At 43.8% G+C, this 19,469-nt stretch overlaps 2 protein-coding genes across 2 annotated transcripts in view; one reads left to right on the top strand and one right to left on the bottom strand.

Moving 5' to 3' along the window:
• LOC112459147 (probable G-protein coupled receptor B0563.6) overlaps nucleotides 1-13,464 on the top strand; it is a 38,130-nt gene extending 24,666 nt beyond the window's left edge. Inside the window, exons 3-6 of the mRNA XM_025023129.1 lie at nucleotides 9,286-9,435; nucleotides 10,029-10,276; nucleotides 10,651-10,938; nucleotides 11,289-13,464. Of these exons, the coding sequence (XP_024878897.1) occupies nucleotides 9,286-9,435; nucleotides 10,029-10,276; nucleotides 10,651-10,938; nucleotides 11,289-11,540 (938 nt within the window). The 3' untranslated portion in view covers nucleotides 11,541-13,464. The remainder of the gene's footprint in view (nucleotides 1-9,285; nucleotides 9,436-10,028; nucleotides 10,277-10,650; nucleotides 10,939-11,288) is intronic.
• LOC112459148 (alpha-tocopherol transfer protein-like) overlaps nucleotides 1-19,469 on the bottom strand; it is a 105,434-nt gene that overhangs the window by 52,754 nt on the left and 33,211 nt on the right. The gene's annotated exons all lie outside the window — the stretch shown is intronic.

Here is a 19,469-nt window from a genome sequence, read left to right as displayed (position 1 = left end):
AAAACGAATCTAGGAAAAACCCTTTGCGCAAACATATTCTCATATCGTCCGACGGCGATAAGGAGGTTGGAAAAATTCTCACGAGTCTCTCTCTCTGACTTTTCCTCTATTCTCTCCTCCACTTTCGCAGTGATAATCCGTTTCAATGCCGTACCCTTTTGCCGCTCTCGTACGATGAAATCGCAGTTATCGCGGGACGATTTATTTGAGGACACTTATTCACTTTTAAAAGAAAATACGTAATACTTGCTCCCGCGAGTACGATGAAGCATTTCCGGAAGCGGTTAAACAGCAGCGGCGTCATTCGACGCTTAAGCCGTGCATTTGCATGGCGGCGACATCGCGTTTCAGCCGGCGACTAAGGAGATTCAGTGGCCCCGATCTTAAGGTCGGTCTTAAGGTAAGACAACTCGAGATTACGAGGGACAAACGAATGTTTTACCTTCGTCAGCTCCGTCGTATCCACTCCGCGAGACCTCGCGGATGTAAACGCTGCCAAGCGGGACGCGCTATCGAAAATCCATTAACGTTCACAGACATGCATTGATCGGCACAAAAAAAAAGATTATCTTAATCCTATCGCGAAGAGTAAAACATGGAGAAATCTTCGCCGTACGAGAACACGCATTCCCATTGCTTTCCCGATTTCTATCGCTGAACGCTCGATTCACTCTCGGTCAGATATCGACGTAAGTCACGCGCGGCAAACAAAATTCAGATATGGCACATATTTAACGTTAAATGTGCGGCGAGAATACGGAGTACTCTCTATTCAGGACGTTTCCGGTCTTTACAGTCCCCGATGTATTGCCTCCGTGTGATAATCGAGACCATGCAGACTGCGCCGAGGGACCATTATAGCTTCACTTAACGTTCCACGGCGCATCATTCCAAGCCACATGCCATACATTTTCACGTACACGGCGAAACCACTGCGCGCAAGTTGCACGTGCGGGTCTTCTTATTTCCGCGCGTATACCGCACATCAAGCCGTCGGTCGCGACGTTTATTTACTAACAGAGACTTACCCCGTGAAAGCTCGCGAATTTACACTCTCATTACGCGGATCGCGGAAGGGAAATTACTGGCGGAATTACTTCGAAAGATTCGAAAGATTAAAGCGGCAGAAAACAATGTGCGTTTTTCGCCCAAACAGTAAAATTAAAACAAATGTATTTTTTTTTAATTCAATTGATTTCCAATCGTTTACAGCTCAGGAATTAATCACAGAATACATGAATAAAAAAAAGAATAAAATACGGAACTATTGTTGGCTATTATTAATTTTCACATATAACTGTTACGATGAAAAGATACGTTCTCCAATTTTAAGCGATCTAAGTTTTCCGACGTGAGATTACACTCGTCTACTTTTTAATTCGATCCGAGTTGATGCTAAGAGGATTAGCGCATTGTTAAAAAGTACGCTACATCTTTCTTGGCGCGGGATACGGTTCAACTTTTCCGAAGCGAAAGAATTCGCGCCACGTTGTCGTAGGACAAGATTCGTCTTCGCCGACGTATACATCCGTCTTGACGTCGTTTAATTTTTTGATATAACGACCAGGAGGAGAGACAGATTTCACGGCGGATATATACGGCGGGCGTCGGTGTCCGATTGCCGGGCGCGATTTAGGACAACGGTTAATCTTCCGGGAAAGTTTTGTCGTGCCGCCTTGACGTTCGCCCAACTTTTCTGACGCCCGACATAGTGAAGCGCTCAATCGCGGCTGTCACGTCTTACCGCCGCGATTCTTTTTGCTCCGCGAAAATTCCCGCTTTCTCATGGCGGACGACCACGCCGATCGCAATTTGCGACATACCCGGCGTTGGAACTCATGCACATGGAAACAAGATCGTCCGAAATGCCGGAACTCTCGTCGAAGTAGATAGCGAACGGCTGAAATGACTCGTAACTTAACTTGCGTATATGTTTACGATCGTGGGGGAGGACGAGACTCGACCGTGGGGCTATGAGTTTGCTCGCTGCTGATCTTTCCGGTCGATATTTTCGCCACGAGCTCGTAGGCATATCTGTCGAGGTCGAGTTATTTTGATAAGACCGCCCATAGTTTACCGTTGACGCCGTGTAACTTCATGAAATTACGATTCGGAGAAGAACGGAGGTGAGTAAACTCAGTTTAGTGGCTGGCCAATTACTCGCACGTGGTCATTCGCCGGAAGATTCTGGGAATCAATTTCTTAACATAAAAAATAGAACTAATTTTTGCTGTTTTACTGGAAGAAACACACGTATGAACGACGGTGCGCTGCAAGAAATTTAGATTAATTCTAAACTTCATGGGATATTTTTACTTCCTGGTAAAGGAAAGTTCCAGAGATAAAGATAAAGTGTTCGCACGAAGTTAAATCCATCATCCGGCGCAAGCTTAGCGTCATATCGTCCAGCCGCACCATTATTCGCGCCCTGTCCTGCCTCATGAGTAATAAGGGACAAACGATGCTACACAATATTTCATCAAACTTCGTCTCTATGCAATAAAACGAATCTCACTTCGAAGGGAGGCTTGTAAACCTGCGTACCCGTCAGTAACACGGAGTAAATTGAGCGTCGTAAACGTGGGGAGCGGCGGCGGCGGTAGAGGCAGCGGCGTCGACGGCGCGGCGTCCCGGAATCCCGGATATGGATAACGATTTAATTCCTTTCGCACTGGAGTCTATTCCCGGCGGAAGGCCTCGCATTCGCGGAGAGCTCCCCCGGGGGGCGTCGCGCAGTAAAAAGGATAACGAGGGCCGGCGGAGCGGAGAATGCACTTTGTATGCAAACGCACGGAGAACGGTCGTTAATTCCCGAGCACCGAACGAACCGAGCGCAAGCGGCTCGTCTTCTTAGATAACCCCCTCGTTATGTCGAATGACTAGTTAAAACTTCTATATCCGGCCGTCGACTAGCGAGCGTGGCTTAAATCCTACGAGTGGTCGCTCCGACGCACGAATGCGCCAACTCGTTAACGATCTTTTCTCTCTCATCGTCAGAGGGCGGATCAATTATGTAGTTTTGTGCAAAAAAATTAAAAAAAAAAACTTTCTTGTAATCCTACGTGCGTTATTCCAACCAACAGAAAAATCTATCTCTAAAAGCTTCCCATTGTCTTCTCAATTGTCTCGTACATACATTTTAATCGAATGGATACGAGCATCGAGTCGTTGCATGGCAGATATGTCGTTTCTACAGACGAGCGCGATGGGAAGGAAAAGAGTTATTGTAATCCCTCGCGCGTCTATCTAAGGACGATTCCTTCGAATGCTCGGAATATCGAGCGATATGCGCGGCAATACTCTCGACGTTATTTCCCCGGAGATGCGTGTCGAGAACACACGCGAATTAAATCTTTCCGCGCGCGCGACGTACACGTACGTCCGGTACGCGAAAGTCGTATATCAACATATACGCGAGATCGACGTTCGCCTTTTCGCGCGCTGCCGCCGCGGACGCTTGCAATTCCCGAGATCAACGAGCTGGAATCTCTAAACAGTCGCGATCCATCGATCGATTCGTTCCCGATTGATTCGTGCTTCGTGCGAGCCGGCATCCGTCTCCGAGCGAATCTTCGCGTCGCGAAATAGCAATTCGTTCGTTGCGCGAGACACATGCGATTTATCTGTCTGCAAAAAGAGAATCTCGGGGAGGCTAACGTACCCCCGTTAATCCGTTAACTTTGTCCGTGTCGTCTGGTGTAAACAGCGATTAAAGAGACGGTGGTGAATCTCGGGGAATCTCGGCGTGAACATCGGTAATGCTCTTTTTTCGTTGTCCCTTGCGCTACGATATTACTGCGGAATGGTTTATTACCGAGTGTGCAATATTGCAGCACTCACCCTCATTCCGCCCGCTACCATTTCTAGTCGTTATGAATTTCCAACGACTGGGTCACTGTCCTGCTTTCACGTATATTAAGCTATCTAAGCCAAATTATCAGAACACAAATAATTTTGTATGGAATTAATTTTCTAATTATTTGCTATTTTTTGCTTTTAAAAGTAATTTTTTTGCTCTAGCTATTAAAAAGTTACAAAGAGCTGGATAGCTTAAGATTAAGCTCTATCCAGCTATTATAAAAAAAAACATACACAAGTCAAAGCAAAAAGTTAATAATACCAAAATTATTTGTTATGCAAAAAATGGCAAATAATTAGCAAATTAATTCTATATAAAATTTTTTTTTGTTCTGATAATTTGGCTTAGTTAGATAGCTTAATATACCTCCAGCTTTCAACGTTAATCTCTATATCGTTTCAAAAGATCTTATCTACCCGATCTATTATGCTAATAAATTTTACGGATCGCAGCGAAGAGTGTCATAAATTTTTGTTTACATCCCGTTTACAACAGATCACGATTATTACAACGTTCTATTATACCGTAACGAAATTTAAATCCAAGACAATATTAACAAAGATCCCGGAGTGTCTAATAACTATTGTTCGGGGATATCCACTTAGAGCAGTTTATTAACTCAAGAATAAATGCAGCGGCTGCACTCGACGGAGATACGAATAAGATATGGGGCGCGTCGGGCGTCTGCAGAAGTAATGGGAACTTCGTATTACGTGCGTTTTTCAACAGGTGGTGTGAACACCGGCGCGGAGGCGTGGTGAGTACAGCGAGACGTATCGTAAACTGTAGGAAAAAAACGCTCCGCTAAATTCAAAGTCTGACTTCTACCGCGCTGCCTCGGATCAAACATCCATTATTTTTTATAAATGCTATACCCAATTTTAACATGAGTCAATAAAATGAAATATCTCTACATTAATTCGTACAAATTGTGATCAGATAAATTTGTTTAGAACAATTATGTTTAGGCCTCGATTCGAAGAAGATATGGGATCCAGTCTTAGCCTTCATCTGGGAATAACATCTGGATGAATGTCATGTCGCTGTCATTTATCTGAGAAAATGTTTTTTCTTTCTTATATTATTTCGATCGCAGGACATTGATATTCTATAGATAACATCCGGCCGGTGATGTCGGCAGGCTCACCAATATGATAAGCCGCCTTATCCCATTTTTGAAACTCGCCTACCCCGACCGATCGCGAATCATTCGAGCACGCGTGTACCGTAGCACTTTCGACATAAATAAATGACGCAATTAACGATCTGCGCGAAAACAGCCGCTTTTATGGAGTTAAAGTATCCGTTCAGGTGCGCGACGTCGTAGTTACGCCGCGGAGATGTTGACAAATGGACGTTACAGCTGGCTTCTCCCTCAGGATTTCGATAAATTAAACATGCCCGGGAGGACGCGATTTGTAAAATGTCGTCGCGGGATGCCGGGCGACAACGTCGCCCGGCGAGACATCGCGACATTTTTCTTCACTATTCCTGTATATTTGTCGGCACACACGCACTCGCTCGGATGCAGGGTGGATGCAAAATATTAACTTCAGACGTGACAACGATGCAGCGTTTTGTACTGCGCGACATGGTATTTGTCAGCTGTAAGAATTTCAGCAATTTGTACGTAATTTGAATGTAACATTATTGAACGAAACGACATTAATTGCATAGAAATATTCGTTCATCAATATTCGCTTCGCTTTATTGAAGGTAATTAACGTGAAATGAATTAAATTGAAATTTTATATCTTTCGAAACTTCATTGAAAAAATACAGTTACCTATCAGCATTTATGTAATCGAATGGATCGATCGTGTACGAGGTCTGACAATAAAATTTGCGAACACGTCATGGTACAATTGATACATTATTGCTTATCACTATATCCCCAAGTAGTCCCTTTGGGAAGCTACACACTGATGCCAGCGCCTTGTCCATCCTTTGAAGCAGTTTTGGAACTGTTGTTGTAAAATGGCCTTCAAAGGTGCCGTCGTGTTACTCTTAATTAATGTCATTAACGTCATAAAGAAGTGCGTTCTTTTCAATGTTTTTTTTATTTTTGAAAATAAAAAGTTACATCGATTCTGGCTCCGTGTGACCCTTTTTTATTTCTAAAGATAAAGGAAACATTGAAAGGAACGCGGTTTAATGACGTTAATGATAATAATTAAAAGTAACCCGATGGCAGGGGCCATTTCACGGTTCCAAAACTGCTTTGAAGGATGAACGAGACGCTGGCATCGGTGTGTAGCTTCCCAAAGGGACTACTTTGAAGAGGATCACAGTGATAATCAGTAATAAGATATGTAGCAATTGTACCGTGACGAGTTCGTGAATTTTATTGTCAGACCTCGTATTATTTGCGAAGTTTAAATATTTCAATTTGTTCGATGATCCGATTAATATGGATATTATTACCATTGAATCTCTACGAAGCACTCAAGACGCTCGTAAAATGTGTCAAACGATAATGCGTTGCTAGCACTTCCATTAGACGCGAAGAAAAAGGGAAAAAAGTTTTAGCCATGTTTTGCAGCACGTAAATCAATGATCTAATACATGACAGCTGTTTCGGGAAAAAAAAGATCGGCGTATTTCGTGAGAGTTTCTCGACCTTCGTGTCGCACGCGATAGACAGATGTCTGTGCCAAATGAACTAAATGTGCGTCCTAAGATTTATTTCTGTTCAACGGCTTTATCAATTGAAACTTTATGGATCTGTCACCTCTTTCATCCCCTTTTCTCGTTAGTCAGTTTTCGGTGGACAAATAAGGAAGTGCCAAAATGGGGGAATCGGCCAATCAACGTGATAGGGTTTAGTAAACGAACCGTGGCCCGAAAACAGGTCACTGACACATTAATCCAGTCGCAGTGTCTGCGTGCGTAACGAGCATCGACGCCCACCGACGTCCGCCCGTCGCCTTCCAGAAAAATGGAAAGCACGGACCAGCCGCGGTGGTTTCCGGTAATTGAGGCGCGACGGTCACTTTGAGATGCTGTTCCTCTCGTCTTACGCAGTTTCAAATTCATTTGTCAAACGGATGTCTCGTTGGACTGGCGACTCTATTCTTCGCACGTAACAAAGGATAAGTCCATGATGATTTTAAGGCTTATTACGACAGCTTATTACATTAGCTATTGCACATTACCTTATTACATTATTATATTAATGCGATAAAAGAAACTTCGCGCTTGCGAGAGGTTCAGAACGTATAAACTGAAGCAACAATTATTACGTAATTTCTCGATTTTGAAAGTATTTCTGTTACTTCAATTTCAATCAAGAGAGAACGTAACGACTTATATATCATTTTCCGCATAAGTTCAATTTCGTAACTCTGTTCGCGCGTCCCACATAACAAAGGATAAATAATGATACTTTCAAGGCTTATTACGATAGCTTATTACATTAGGTTACATCGCATTATTACATTAATACAATGAAAAAAAGAAAATAAGCTTCGCGCACGCAAAAGGTCCAGAGTATAAACTACAGGACAATAATTATAATGCGTATAATTTCTCAATTTTAAAAATTCTATTACTTCAATTTCAATCAAGAGAGAATGCAGCAACTTATTATATACCACTTTCCCCAAATTTAATTTATCGATAAATAAATGACATTATATAAAAAACTAATGTCGTAACGTTATCTGGATTGCGTAATTTTAATTAAGTACTCGTCCCTGTTTTGCCAAAGTGGATGCGGTGCTTGACATCGTATTTGTACACACGTGTTTACTTACGGGTAGAGTTTCGTTCACGCATCAAGAAAGTAATTTGAAGAAAATGACGAAAGCAAGGGAAAGATCCTGGAGGTACTAGACTCTACCCACTCGCCGATTCGCGAGGAGATCGTGAAACCCAATGAAACCTAGCTGGGTTCTTCGTGACTGTTACTGACGGACGGCAAGAAATCGTAATTTAAATGGAAAGATGCAATTTCGTTTTAATGCGACGGCTCCGACGTAAAAGTTTTACGAGCTTCCACGGGCTACGCGTCGCGTAGCCGAGCGGAAAACTCGACTTTCATTCGCGCGGCATTAGCCAATTTCCGGGCGATTCTTGCGCGGACTTTCATACTCCAATGAGCGTGTACCGCATGCTTTAATAAACTTTAGGGAAGAAGAGAAGACCGAGGGAGAACTTTTCTCTCGCAATTAAAGTGTGCCGTTCTACGGACAAAGTGTTTAGGGGAGGCTCTCTATGAGATGGCTGCAGAACGCGAAATGTAGGTCGGTTGGTAACTGAGGTAACGACTGGAGGGGTTGAAACCACCCTTCCTATCCACCGCTCGGTTATCATCGACCACAGGAACGTGCGTTACCAGCAAGCTCGTCGAGCTTATCGGCAGCTGAAAGCCCGAGGGTCGGTACGACAAAGCGAGGGTTGATAAAACTGCCTTGGTTGGAGTTCATTCGTCCGTATACATTGGTTGAAGATAATTCAGAAATAATTACTGATCTACATTAAACCGAAATAACGCTTATACATTTTTTTTATACATGTATTTAATTATTAATTATGAAATAATAATTTACTAGAAGTTTTGTCAATTTTATACATCAAACAACTATTTTAAACAACAAAATGTTTGTTAATGTATCCGAGGAAACTTTCTTTCATCACATTTGTATTCGTATGTGAGCAATTTTCTCTGCAATTTGCGTTGTACGAGGCAGGAGAAGGAGACGTCGACATTTAATTGCGCTCAGGAAATACCGCGGAACGAAACGGTAAATACGAGCGTTAATTGGTCTCAATGGACGGTAAAAGCCCGTAACAGGAGACGAGGAGCAACTAGCGGCGCGGTCGACCGTACGAAAACAGGAAATCAATGAAAATTGGCAAAAAGTGCGTATCCCGTTTCGATTGTCTGAATTCACGAGATATCGATGAAGTTTTAATTTGAGAGTGATACGTGCGGGAAATAAAACTACTGCGCGTTTGTGTGACGCTAACGGTTGAATAACGATTGAGCGAAACGTATGCTATTTTACAAGTGACATTTGGCTAAGAGAACGGAGAATTACGATGAAAGCGTTAACATTTTACGTGACCAGGAACGCATAACGGGCTAGGAACTGGCGGATATCAAATGCGCGAAGAGTATATAAAACGGTAGAAATGGCTAAGAACATTCAGAGGGATCCCGTAATAGATCCCGAAGAGTGATTTAATCCTATTTCCGTCGTTCTACGCGACGGCTTCCGTGGAGGCGGAATGAAAAATTCTACCGCGGTGACAGAATATTTAAAGAAGTTGCGAGAATGATTAAATGAATCGTGCGCAACACTCGGCCGCTGTGTTCCGGGTTTATGAAATCAAGTTAACTCGGTCTCGGGGCCTCCGCTCTCATTTTTCCCTGTCCGATCATCCTCCTTAACTACGAGCTCGGCTCCTTTTTTTTGTTGCAGGTTACTCCGCGGCGGCGCTCCTCGCAATTCTTTTCTGCATTCCTTTCGCGTTGCGGGTGCTCATCCACAAGGAGACTGGGGGATGGAACAGCTGGCTCCAGGCCTTCTACCATGCTCACCTCGAGCTCTTTCTTGGGAACGGCTGCCTGGGTACGCTGAATTTCGCTATCGACGAAAATCCCGCGGAACGTACTGCAAAATTGCGCCTGCGAATAGTCTAATGAACTTCCTCTCTCATTTTCTCTCTCTCTCTCTCTCTCTCTCTGTCTTTTTCTCTTTCTCTCGCTCACTCGCATTTTTTATCTTTCATTAACACTATTCTCGCGGAAACAACTGATCCTCGGGACGGAGGAGAGAATAAATTCATCTGCATTATCCGTGCTTTCCGCATCGCTCGTGAAAGAAACAGAAGATCGCTCGTTACGGGAATTCTCGCTCGCGGCGGAAAACTTTTGCTTTCCCGTATCTTGCAACTCTTATAAGTTACAGCGATTATAGCGATTAGAAATTCGCTCTAATGCCGGTACAAAAAAAAATTTAAAAAAAATAGGGCGCGAAAAGAAAGAAAGCGTTAAACCATTTTGTAGATGATGCGAAATGTGTTGCGAAAATTTTTTGATTGACACTGTAATAGCTATTGTGTGTGTGAAAACGCACAGGTGCCTACGTGACGAGGAGAGCTTTTAAGGCCGACTCGACATAGCACTATATTCGAGAGATATAGGGGTTAATTGTATGCATAGGGGTTGGAGTAATGATGCTTCTGGCATTGACAGTGGAGCGTTACGTAAGCGTCTGTCATCCCGGACACACGCGACCACTCTGCGGACCACCTCACCTAACAGTGGTGCTCATCCCTTTGGTTACATTTCTCGTTTATCTGCCGAGCGTATTTCGAGGTGAAATTACGACCTGCCTGCTGGAACCCGGCGGTCCTCTAATCTACCAGAGGAGAGACAATCAGTCGTTTCTCGACTCGTGGTACTATCAGGTAATCCATATTTCTTTTTCTGCTTGCGAAGTTACCCTTCTCTTCTAACAACAATTTCGAAATAATACTTTAAAGTCGAAAATAACCGAATGTAACGTTATTAATTTGTCTGTTCATTTATCAATTATTTGAAACATTATTAATACTAGTTATTGTATATGTAGAACGTGCGCCATTCGTCTAAATTCACAAAAGTATCTGATATCCAAAATGAGATCTGACATTTAAATAAAGCAGGTCAGGATTTCTGGAACATTCACAGCGTTATTTAGTTATATTGTATTTGTGTGTGCGAGCTTAAAATGGTTTACCATCGTATTTAACCTCAAATTCTAATTTTACGGGCCCTTCGTGATCGCGAACATGTATTTCAGGTGTACAAGGTGGTGTTAGAAGTTGTTTTTAAAGTGGCGCCAACGATCCTCCTCGCCGGATTCAATCTGAGAATAATGATAGTGTACAGAAGGTCCTGCGAGCGACGTCGGAGAATGACCTTATCGAGAACCGTCAGCAGCGACGAGGATCCCAGAACTTTCGCCGAAGAACGGAGGCTCATCCTGCTCTTAGGTAGCACCAGCATCCTCTTCCTAGTCTGCGTCAGTCCTATGGTTATCTTGAACGTCACACTCAGCAAAACCAATCTCAGCCATTATCCTTACCAGGTGAGAAGATCCACCCCCAAATATTTTGTACATTGTCTCTCGCTTCCGAATGACAATTACCGTTGGAACACATATTCACTCTTGCTTGCAATTTAATATAAATTAACAACGGAGTTGAATCCCAAATTAAAAGTTAATTTACGAAAACAATTCTATTTTCTCTCCAAATTATGTATTTTTGTTCTCATCATCGTTTTATTGCTCAGCAAGAATTCTATCAGAATTTATTTTTCCCTACCTTTTCTTTTTTTGAATAATTGATTTAATTATTCCGGCATGTTCTCCCGCCCCTAATACGTGACTTCATCAATTATGAATCCGTCCATTAATTCGCTGCGTTTCGGTTGCAGGTGTTCCGAGCGCTGGCCAATCTGCTGGAAGTGATCAATTACTCGATCACGTTTTACATTTATTGTCTCTTTTCCGAAGACTTTCGGAACACTCTAATTCGTACCCTGCAATGGCCGTGGGTCAAGAGCGACCAAAGCGGTAGGAACCTGCCCATGAAACGTTCCCCGATACCGAGACCAACGACAACCACGACGACCCCGCCAACCACCACAATCGCGACCCCCGGACATCTGGCTCGTGCCAGCGTTTAACACGGATTTTTTGCCATCGATCCTGGCGTCAACCGCTCGGTCGCCAAGCGGTGGAACAAAAAGGACTCGAATCTAGCGCGGGAGTCGCGGGACTGACGCACTGTAAATGTCGGGACTGTTTGTGTGTGAAAGCAAAAAAATCTGTAAAATAGTCGGGTATTCAAACAATATACATATGTGTACGCCGATTAAGCACAATTGCGTGGGACATTCTCGTTTAGGTGTGCGAGCATAATGGTGATAATAGTAAACTAACGAAAATTTCTTGCGGTGATTAAACAGCTGTTTCTTTGACCGACGAAATGATTACGGCGAAAAGACATTTTATGCCGGACGCTTCCTACGAATCTTCTTACGAGTCGATCCACAAGAAAGTATTCGAACTATGGTTATATTCTCTGTGTACCGGTGAAGTCCGGAAATAGTTGCAGAGTACCAGAATGGCCACATCTGCGAAACATTCCTGCATACTAACGCAGCTTAAAGCCGGGCGTGTCTACATGATTGCTGCTGTTAAATTTGAACGTTTGACCATTCCGGGAACGTCAAATCGACCGACCTGATTAATAGCCGATATCCGATTATCTCTTACTGCGTTGAACGTTGAACGATATGCTCGTTCGGCGATCGCGCGAAAGCGAGCGTGAATACGTGAACGTTGAAATACTCAACTTTGCGAAACAACGATGAAAGTACATAAAGACAAGAAATTCTGTGTAAGCCATCGGGTAAGCCCCACAGGACTTTTTCGTGCTTTAAAGTACAAGCTGGAAAAGTTTCTAACGTCGTCGACCAAGTTTGCGCGAAAGCGAGGGTTGTGCAAGAGCAGAAAGAAAGATAAAGAGAGAGAGAGACGGAGAGGAAACGAAGTCGCCGCAATGCGTCCGTGTGCATTGCGACGCGAAGAATTTATCAGAATTCGCGCGGAGACGCGGCTACAAGACTTGTGCATCGAGTCGCGAGCGATCGCCGTCGCAGTTGGAAATTAAACGAGAGAGTGCTCGAGGAGCGCCGGGCGAGGCGAGACGAGAAGAAGAAGGACGAGAAAAGGAAAAATCGAAATGTGTCAAGTACCTGATCGTACAAGGGAATCTTTCCCACGAGAATCCACCGGGAATAACCGAGGCGAAATCGAGGCGCAAGAGACTGCGTTAATTCCGGGATTGTCGGAAACGGAAGGACAAAAGGCGCGCCGAAGAAAGGTGTGCCGCAGCTTCTCCGAACACTTAAAATAACGAATAATGTTGAGAAATATTTTATGCGCGATGAATCATCGTGATTTATTTCCGTGTGAGTGCTATATAATTAAACGCTACCGAGCGCCGATGAGATTACATACGTCTTCGTCTTCATTGTGTTATATCGGCATTAATATTTTAACATCGCAATATATCTTCGCCGTCGATAAGCTACGTTCGATTAGACCTAAGCAATTTATGTATAGCGCTCGGTAACGCCGCCCTCGACCCCCCCGGGACGGGAATTGAATTTCACAACGAGGAGGATAGCGTATTGAAAGAACAAAAGAGCGTATCGCGATATATACGAGCGAGCATACGAACCGCTGGCCTCGCCTTACGGATCTAACGAAAGGACCGCAGGCTGATGGCAACGATAATAATATTCCATCGAACTCTCGCCGAAATAAACCGCTACCTCCTGGTTGCATCGCGTTTCGAAAATAGATGCCGCACTACGGAGAGATATTCTCTCCCCCGGGAAATCGATAATTAAATTCGTCGCAACGGATCCGTCCGTCCGCGCTCGCGGTTCGATGGTAATATTATTTCGCTTATTTGCATACGTAAATCCCAACAAAGTATATTTCGCGACGCGTATCTCCCTTCCCGGACCGGGCGTCTCGTTCGGCAACTTTGGCGAAGTGCGCGTGAAGAAATAAATTCGGAGAAACGTCTATTCTGTTTTCAGAATCCCTGGGTCCTTCCCCATCCTTATTATGCAAATGAAACGCGTAAAAGTTGTGGAGCACGTATAATTTACCTACAAAGGCTACAGAGAGAAACATCGGCTACCCCAAAGTAGTACTTTGATCTTACTTCTTTTATATTCAGCGTTTTTGTCTACTTTATTCTCTGAGAGAGAGAAAAGAGAGAATTACTAATATTTTCTTGGAGCAATTTACCGTTTTTTCGACGATCTGTAAAAATAACCCGTGAGGTGCTTCAGCCAACACGCTCATCACGTCGAATGCGACAGCAACGGCTCGCTGTCGAACCAGATGACGAGTACATGACGAGCGCTCGCTCGGTGTACCTATAGCCTCGCGGAAGAACTCGTGCAAACAGGGCCGCGTCCAATCGTTCCTTTCGATCGATTTTTGCGTCATGCGTCAGTCCGTGAAATTTTGATATTTACCGCGCGCGGATCGATGAGCCCTTCTCGCGTGTGAAGCTTCGCGGGGATATAACACGCGCGTTTCCTTGCAATATAGAGCACCGATTAAGCGCGACGTACGGCGGAAGCGCGGCAGGGGAGAATCTCCGGCGGATGGTTTCCGTATTGTTACGGCAAAACCGTTTCCAGCGCAGCGGCCAGCGGAGAAACGTGAAAGGGACTGGAAAGAGGAATCGGCGGGATTTTCGCCGGAGTTAAGTGGAGGCGGTAACCCAACTCCCTCCATCGTTGGTACACCGCTATTTAGAAATAATTTAGACTAATAGCGCGCGCGGTGGTTTGTTTCGACCACTATAAATGTACACGCCCCCGGGTGTGCGAGGTACATCTCACACGTACATACATAATAACCCGCGCGCATAGTAAAATAGATGAATCCTGTCATCGTTTCGGGGGGATAATTTAAGCGCGCGTACGTCCTCGGGAATAACGGAGAGATATACCACGGCGGGAGAAGTGTGTTACGAGAGCGAATATACTGTATGTCATAATAAAGTTTTGAAATACGTAGGCATCCGAAATATTTACCGTCGACGGTGCCGCAGTGTAAGATACCCGTCAAGTGTCTCTTTTCTGGGAAACAAAGAGAGGAGAAGATACTTCTTCATGCGTCTGAAGAATAAAATCGCCTCGAAAGCAATACTCTACACGATAAAGTGGGGACCGGTCGCTTCGCTGGTAGTGGTTTAATAATGCCTCTATCGTATTTTTTATACGAGGCTGCGGTGATGTGATAAATTTTGCCGCGGGTGATTTATGTGGTTTATTTTTCGAGGAGAAAGTCCTACGCCTCGTCCGGCCTCGCCTGTACTATGTAACTTCTTTTGATTCAAAGTTGTCTTATAAATTATGTTTTCCACTTCGTTGTTAGCCATAAATCACCCAAGTTCGAGAAAATATATCTCATTTTGAATGTACGTGACAATTTAGATGCCTGTCTTAATATATTGCAATATCGCGCGACACAAAATTCCGTTCGTTATACGAATCGGGAATGTGCAAATGTGAAAAATCAGTTTGTCAGGGTCGGTTTTATGGATTTGTCAACAACAGTCGCCGCAGATGCGGGACCCACATGCGGAATCTCGTCGGAATCTCTCTGCCGCGGGCAAAAAAGTAGCGGCGACTTGGCGCGCGACGACGCACCGCGCTCCGGAATTTTTAGGCGAAATGGTACCGGTCGCCGGTGGATGGGGTCATCCATGGTGGGGGTTGCTCTTTGGGTGGGCGTCGCTGGGTCGATACAGGGTGGTTTCGTTCGCCGTCGAAGGCACCACGGGGTGAACGAGTACCCTGTCTATCCTTCGGCACCTCTTTCGATTACTGCGAAGTCCCGCAAGACTCTTTCTTCCTTCCTGGTGAATTAACTCCTTTAAAAGCGTTTTGCTTATTTATTATTTGCTAAAGGAGGCATTAATCAAGAATACATTACAAAAGTGGTTTGTCATGTTTATTATTTACATTAATTAATTTTCTTACGAAGGAACGTCTTTTAAAAAGTTCGTAAGAAAAGATAAGCGTCCCTTAAAAAACGAATCTCTAACAAGGTGTCACGAGAGCAGAATTGTTGTCATTTAATTTGTTGAAACTCATAAAAGAATTATAAACGCATAATTAAATTTGAGAAATAATTCGGTGACTAACGATGCAAGTTATTCCGAGCGCACTAATCAAATGAAATTCTATTAATATCGGATATTTGAATACAATTAATTATTCGTATTTTCTTTATAATTAAATGCAGACATCCGTCGCCTCAATTATGAATGTTTATTTTACGTATATATATATATATACACACTTGATTAATAACACAGCTGACAGTACCCATAAACGGACTTACCGTTAAAAATAGTGCTGCTTGAAATTGCGAGACGCGTTCCACGAATAAATTGACGACCAGGTTCAAATCCCGTTGCAGATTGATAAAAGGGAACAAATGGTATCGACGTACATACATGCATAGAATTTCAGGAATGAATATAAAACGACGCGACTCGCGTTACGGGTAACGTAATTCGATTGCGCCTCGATATTGCATAATGTAACGCGCGCCGGTAGGGCCGGACGTTCAATAATTATTGTTGGAAATTTATTAGGGTGTAAATGGAACCGCGCCGGCGACCCGGATACAGGCTGCTTATATCGGTGCGCGTACAGCATGGCGCGTGCGAAATTGGCGGTCACGCAAATGGCTCGCGTGTACTTCGCTGCCTGTAGTTAACGACTCTTCCGGTCGGCTGAACCTCTAACGAAGCCGATTTGCTCGTACGCGCCCGCGTTCTCTCGTACGCCGTTGATGATGAAGAACCGACCGCGCCGCTTGGTGGATAGAGACATCCGACCGGAAATAGATCAATAAATCAGAGATCCAGCATCGCCGAAGTGCCATCTGACCCCCGTTCTAATTGCCGCCTGTTGTGAAGACCCGCATGCTAACTCGCAATTGTCCTAACAGTCACGGAACGTAAATGAGATGCATTTACATGCCTTGGAATTGCATATCAGGGATACAGTACATATATTGATTGTATCTATGACGTAATCCGGCCGCCGATCGCTTTTGATTGGCAGATAACTAAGAGGGATTAAGGTAAGTAAAAGGATTGATTGTTACTTCTAGCAGAAAAAACGACGCCTAATTGGGAGCTTGCGTTTGACAGGTGCTCGCGAGATACGTAATCTCGCGATTAAATTCACAGGCGAAAAATTAAATTTGCACGTCACGCTTTTTGAAACGCGAGATGAAATTAAATAAAACATACGAAATGAAGTATATAATATAGAAATTATCTTGCTTGCCCTTTGCCTTGCCGGGAACTGACCGAGGAGCGTGGAATTTAATGCAAATAAGTGAATTAGTCGGTTAAGCATCGGCGACGCGTGGGTCGTTTGAGTTTGAGAGCTGGTTCTGGAACTCGCGAAATTCGAATCACTCTCGAGCGTGTTTGAAAAGAGACCGACCGCTGCCGTTTGTCTCTCGCTTCGAAGCACGAAGACCAGGCGGACCAGGGCAAACATGGTCAAACAAAGGACCGAACAGACTGCGTAATTCTCGTTAAGTCCCCTAGTTCGACCACGTGTAGCAAGACGAAGATAGTTGGCTGAGTTCTAGCGAAGGCAATTTACCTCGTAATTAACGCGGCTATCGCTAAAGTAAACCGCCGTAGACGCGAGAGCGTCTCCCACGTAAAAGCCAACTGCGGAAAAATTAGACGCGACACGTCGCAGTGACTCGATTCCGCAGGCGCGAAAACTCCCCGCCAGCTGGAAGATCAAATTTTCCTTCGGAGATAGTTAAATGTATTTTTGAGCGACGGGCTAATTCGATTTCTGCGCCAACTTTCGCGCACTTGCGTAATTGCTTTACCTGTTACAGAAATATTCAATAACCGCGACTTTGTTCTCGGCTTAAGCGCTCCGTTTCACAGGACCCAGGGAAATACCGGGGTACGGAAATAACGAAAAAAGATAATAATAATAAAATGGAAAATTCAAAACAAGTACATAAATCCGAGCGATGCATCGTGCATGCAGATATTCAGATTGGATACGACGGCAGCGGCGCGGCGCCACAATTCCGACGGTTTCCAGGTGCGTTTCCAGCGCGGATTCCATTTTCCGCTCGGAACACACTCCTCGATTATCGTCTCGCGCTCTCATATCGTCGCCTGCCTCGGTTGCCCCCGCAAATAGAATCATATATCTCTCCAAGGAACGGGAGTCACGTTTCCCCGCGATTTATTTCTTCGGCGAATCGAGAAGCTCTTATCGCAATTTTCGCGTGATACTCGGGCGCGGAACTTGCCGAAATACCACCGAGATTTTCTTCTGATTTCTTCATCACTTCATACGACAAGGAAAATCCTGTTACCACCAGAATTTTGAATTTCTTGTTGTTTCTCATGGAAAAGAATGACCGCAAAAAGAATTAAGAAGTATTACAATTATGTAACAGCTAAAACTAGCGTATCAACAGATTGTCTTGAAATAAGAATATAATTATGTTATTTCACATGTGGTCGAAGGTATAATTGTATTTAATCGTAGATTTAATTGTGATTCACTAATCCAATATTCTAAGGAACGAAAATATTGTTATCTCAGAAAGAAAGAAGATTAGAATCGCACATATAGAAATGCGCGTGTGAATATTTATAATTGCTCATAAAGTAAACATATTGCTTCGAGCTTTTGCATTTCTATCCCCTTTCTCGTTAGCGCTCTCCCATCCGGCGGGTCGAAGATACGACTTTAATTTCGTGGAGCGCGCCGAGAGAACCCTCATTCCCCGCGAGATGCACATTTCACCTTCTTCTCAAATCTTAATAAAGCAGCGACGGGGATGCCATCAAAGATGCATTAAGCAAATAAGAGCGGCGCGTATTAAATAATAAAAAAACTTTCGACGCGGACAAATTGCGGACAGGTAATATAGAAATTAATCTGCCGTAAAGCGTGATTCGTGATTCGCACGACATTTGTCACGATACGAAAATATCCTTTTCACGGCGCTGCATCAATTACGGCGAGCGTATTCGCTTTATCAACGTTACTTCTCTCTTGCATGCGCGCGGATCGGGGGACTCGCGCTGAAATTGAGGAATCGTCCTGCAGAGGCGAGCGGAGCGGTCACTCGCTGGGCGAGACGACAAGCGGCAATTATTCATTGTAGGATCGCGATGGCCGTAAACAGTTTGACGAATCGCGCTTTACGCCCGCGCCACCGGAATGTATATCTGTTATTGTCGCCGACATTGTTGTTGATCGCGGCTCCATTTTCGCGAAGGAGAGGATCATCGACGTTTTTATGTCGAGGACTGCCGACGCGGCGCGGAGGACTGCTGACGTGCTCCACTTTCGTTTACGCTTTGTTCGTTACTGTTCGACGTACGCCATATCGAATACTTTTGTTATTACTCCAGCAGGAGGAGGAGGAAGAGATAGGGGAGGAAAAGGATAATGCTATATTTTCTAGAGACATACATGCTCACGATGATAGCTACTTTCGTGGCTAGTCGATAGAGACAAAATTAAATCAAGTTGCTGCAGTATCTCGACAGTCAGCGAAAAACTACACGAGTTTTGAACGAGGATTTCGCGCAGCGAGCTTGAAGCTATTATCACTAAGAGACAATTAGACGCTGAGAATTTATTACCACGGCGGCACTTGATTGATTACAATTCGCGAAAAAGAGGATTAAAAGTGAAAACATATTACAAAAAAACGTTCCAATCTGTGAGTTACTCTAAAAAACTGTCAAACATTTTATAATATTTTTTCTAAAATATTATGGTTTTCGTTCATCCTAAAATTTCATCTTCTTATTATTATTATATGTTTTTTTATTAAATGTAATATTTTATTTATAACGATTATGTTATAAGTATGGCATAATTTAAGCAGCCTTTCGAGCATCGGTGATAAAGGTGGAGGTTGAAATAAACCGTTTTTGTCATCGGACCAAGGAATCTGCGGTATCACGCAAACCTTAGTTTCTTTTATTCATGTAT

The sequence above is a fragment of the Temnothorax curvispinosus genome, unplaced genomic scaffold, assembly GCF_003070985.1.
Source record: "Temnothorax curvispinosus isolate PA1 unplaced genomic scaffold, ASM307098v1 QBEX01009552.1, whole genome shotgun sequence".
Taxonomy (NCBI): domain Eukaryota; kingdom Metazoa; phylum Arthropoda; class Insecta; order Hymenoptera; family Formicidae; genus Temnothorax; species Temnothorax curvispinosus.
The sequence above is the reverse complement of the archived record's forward strand: the minus strand, read 5'-3'. Positions and strand labels throughout refer to the sequence as shown.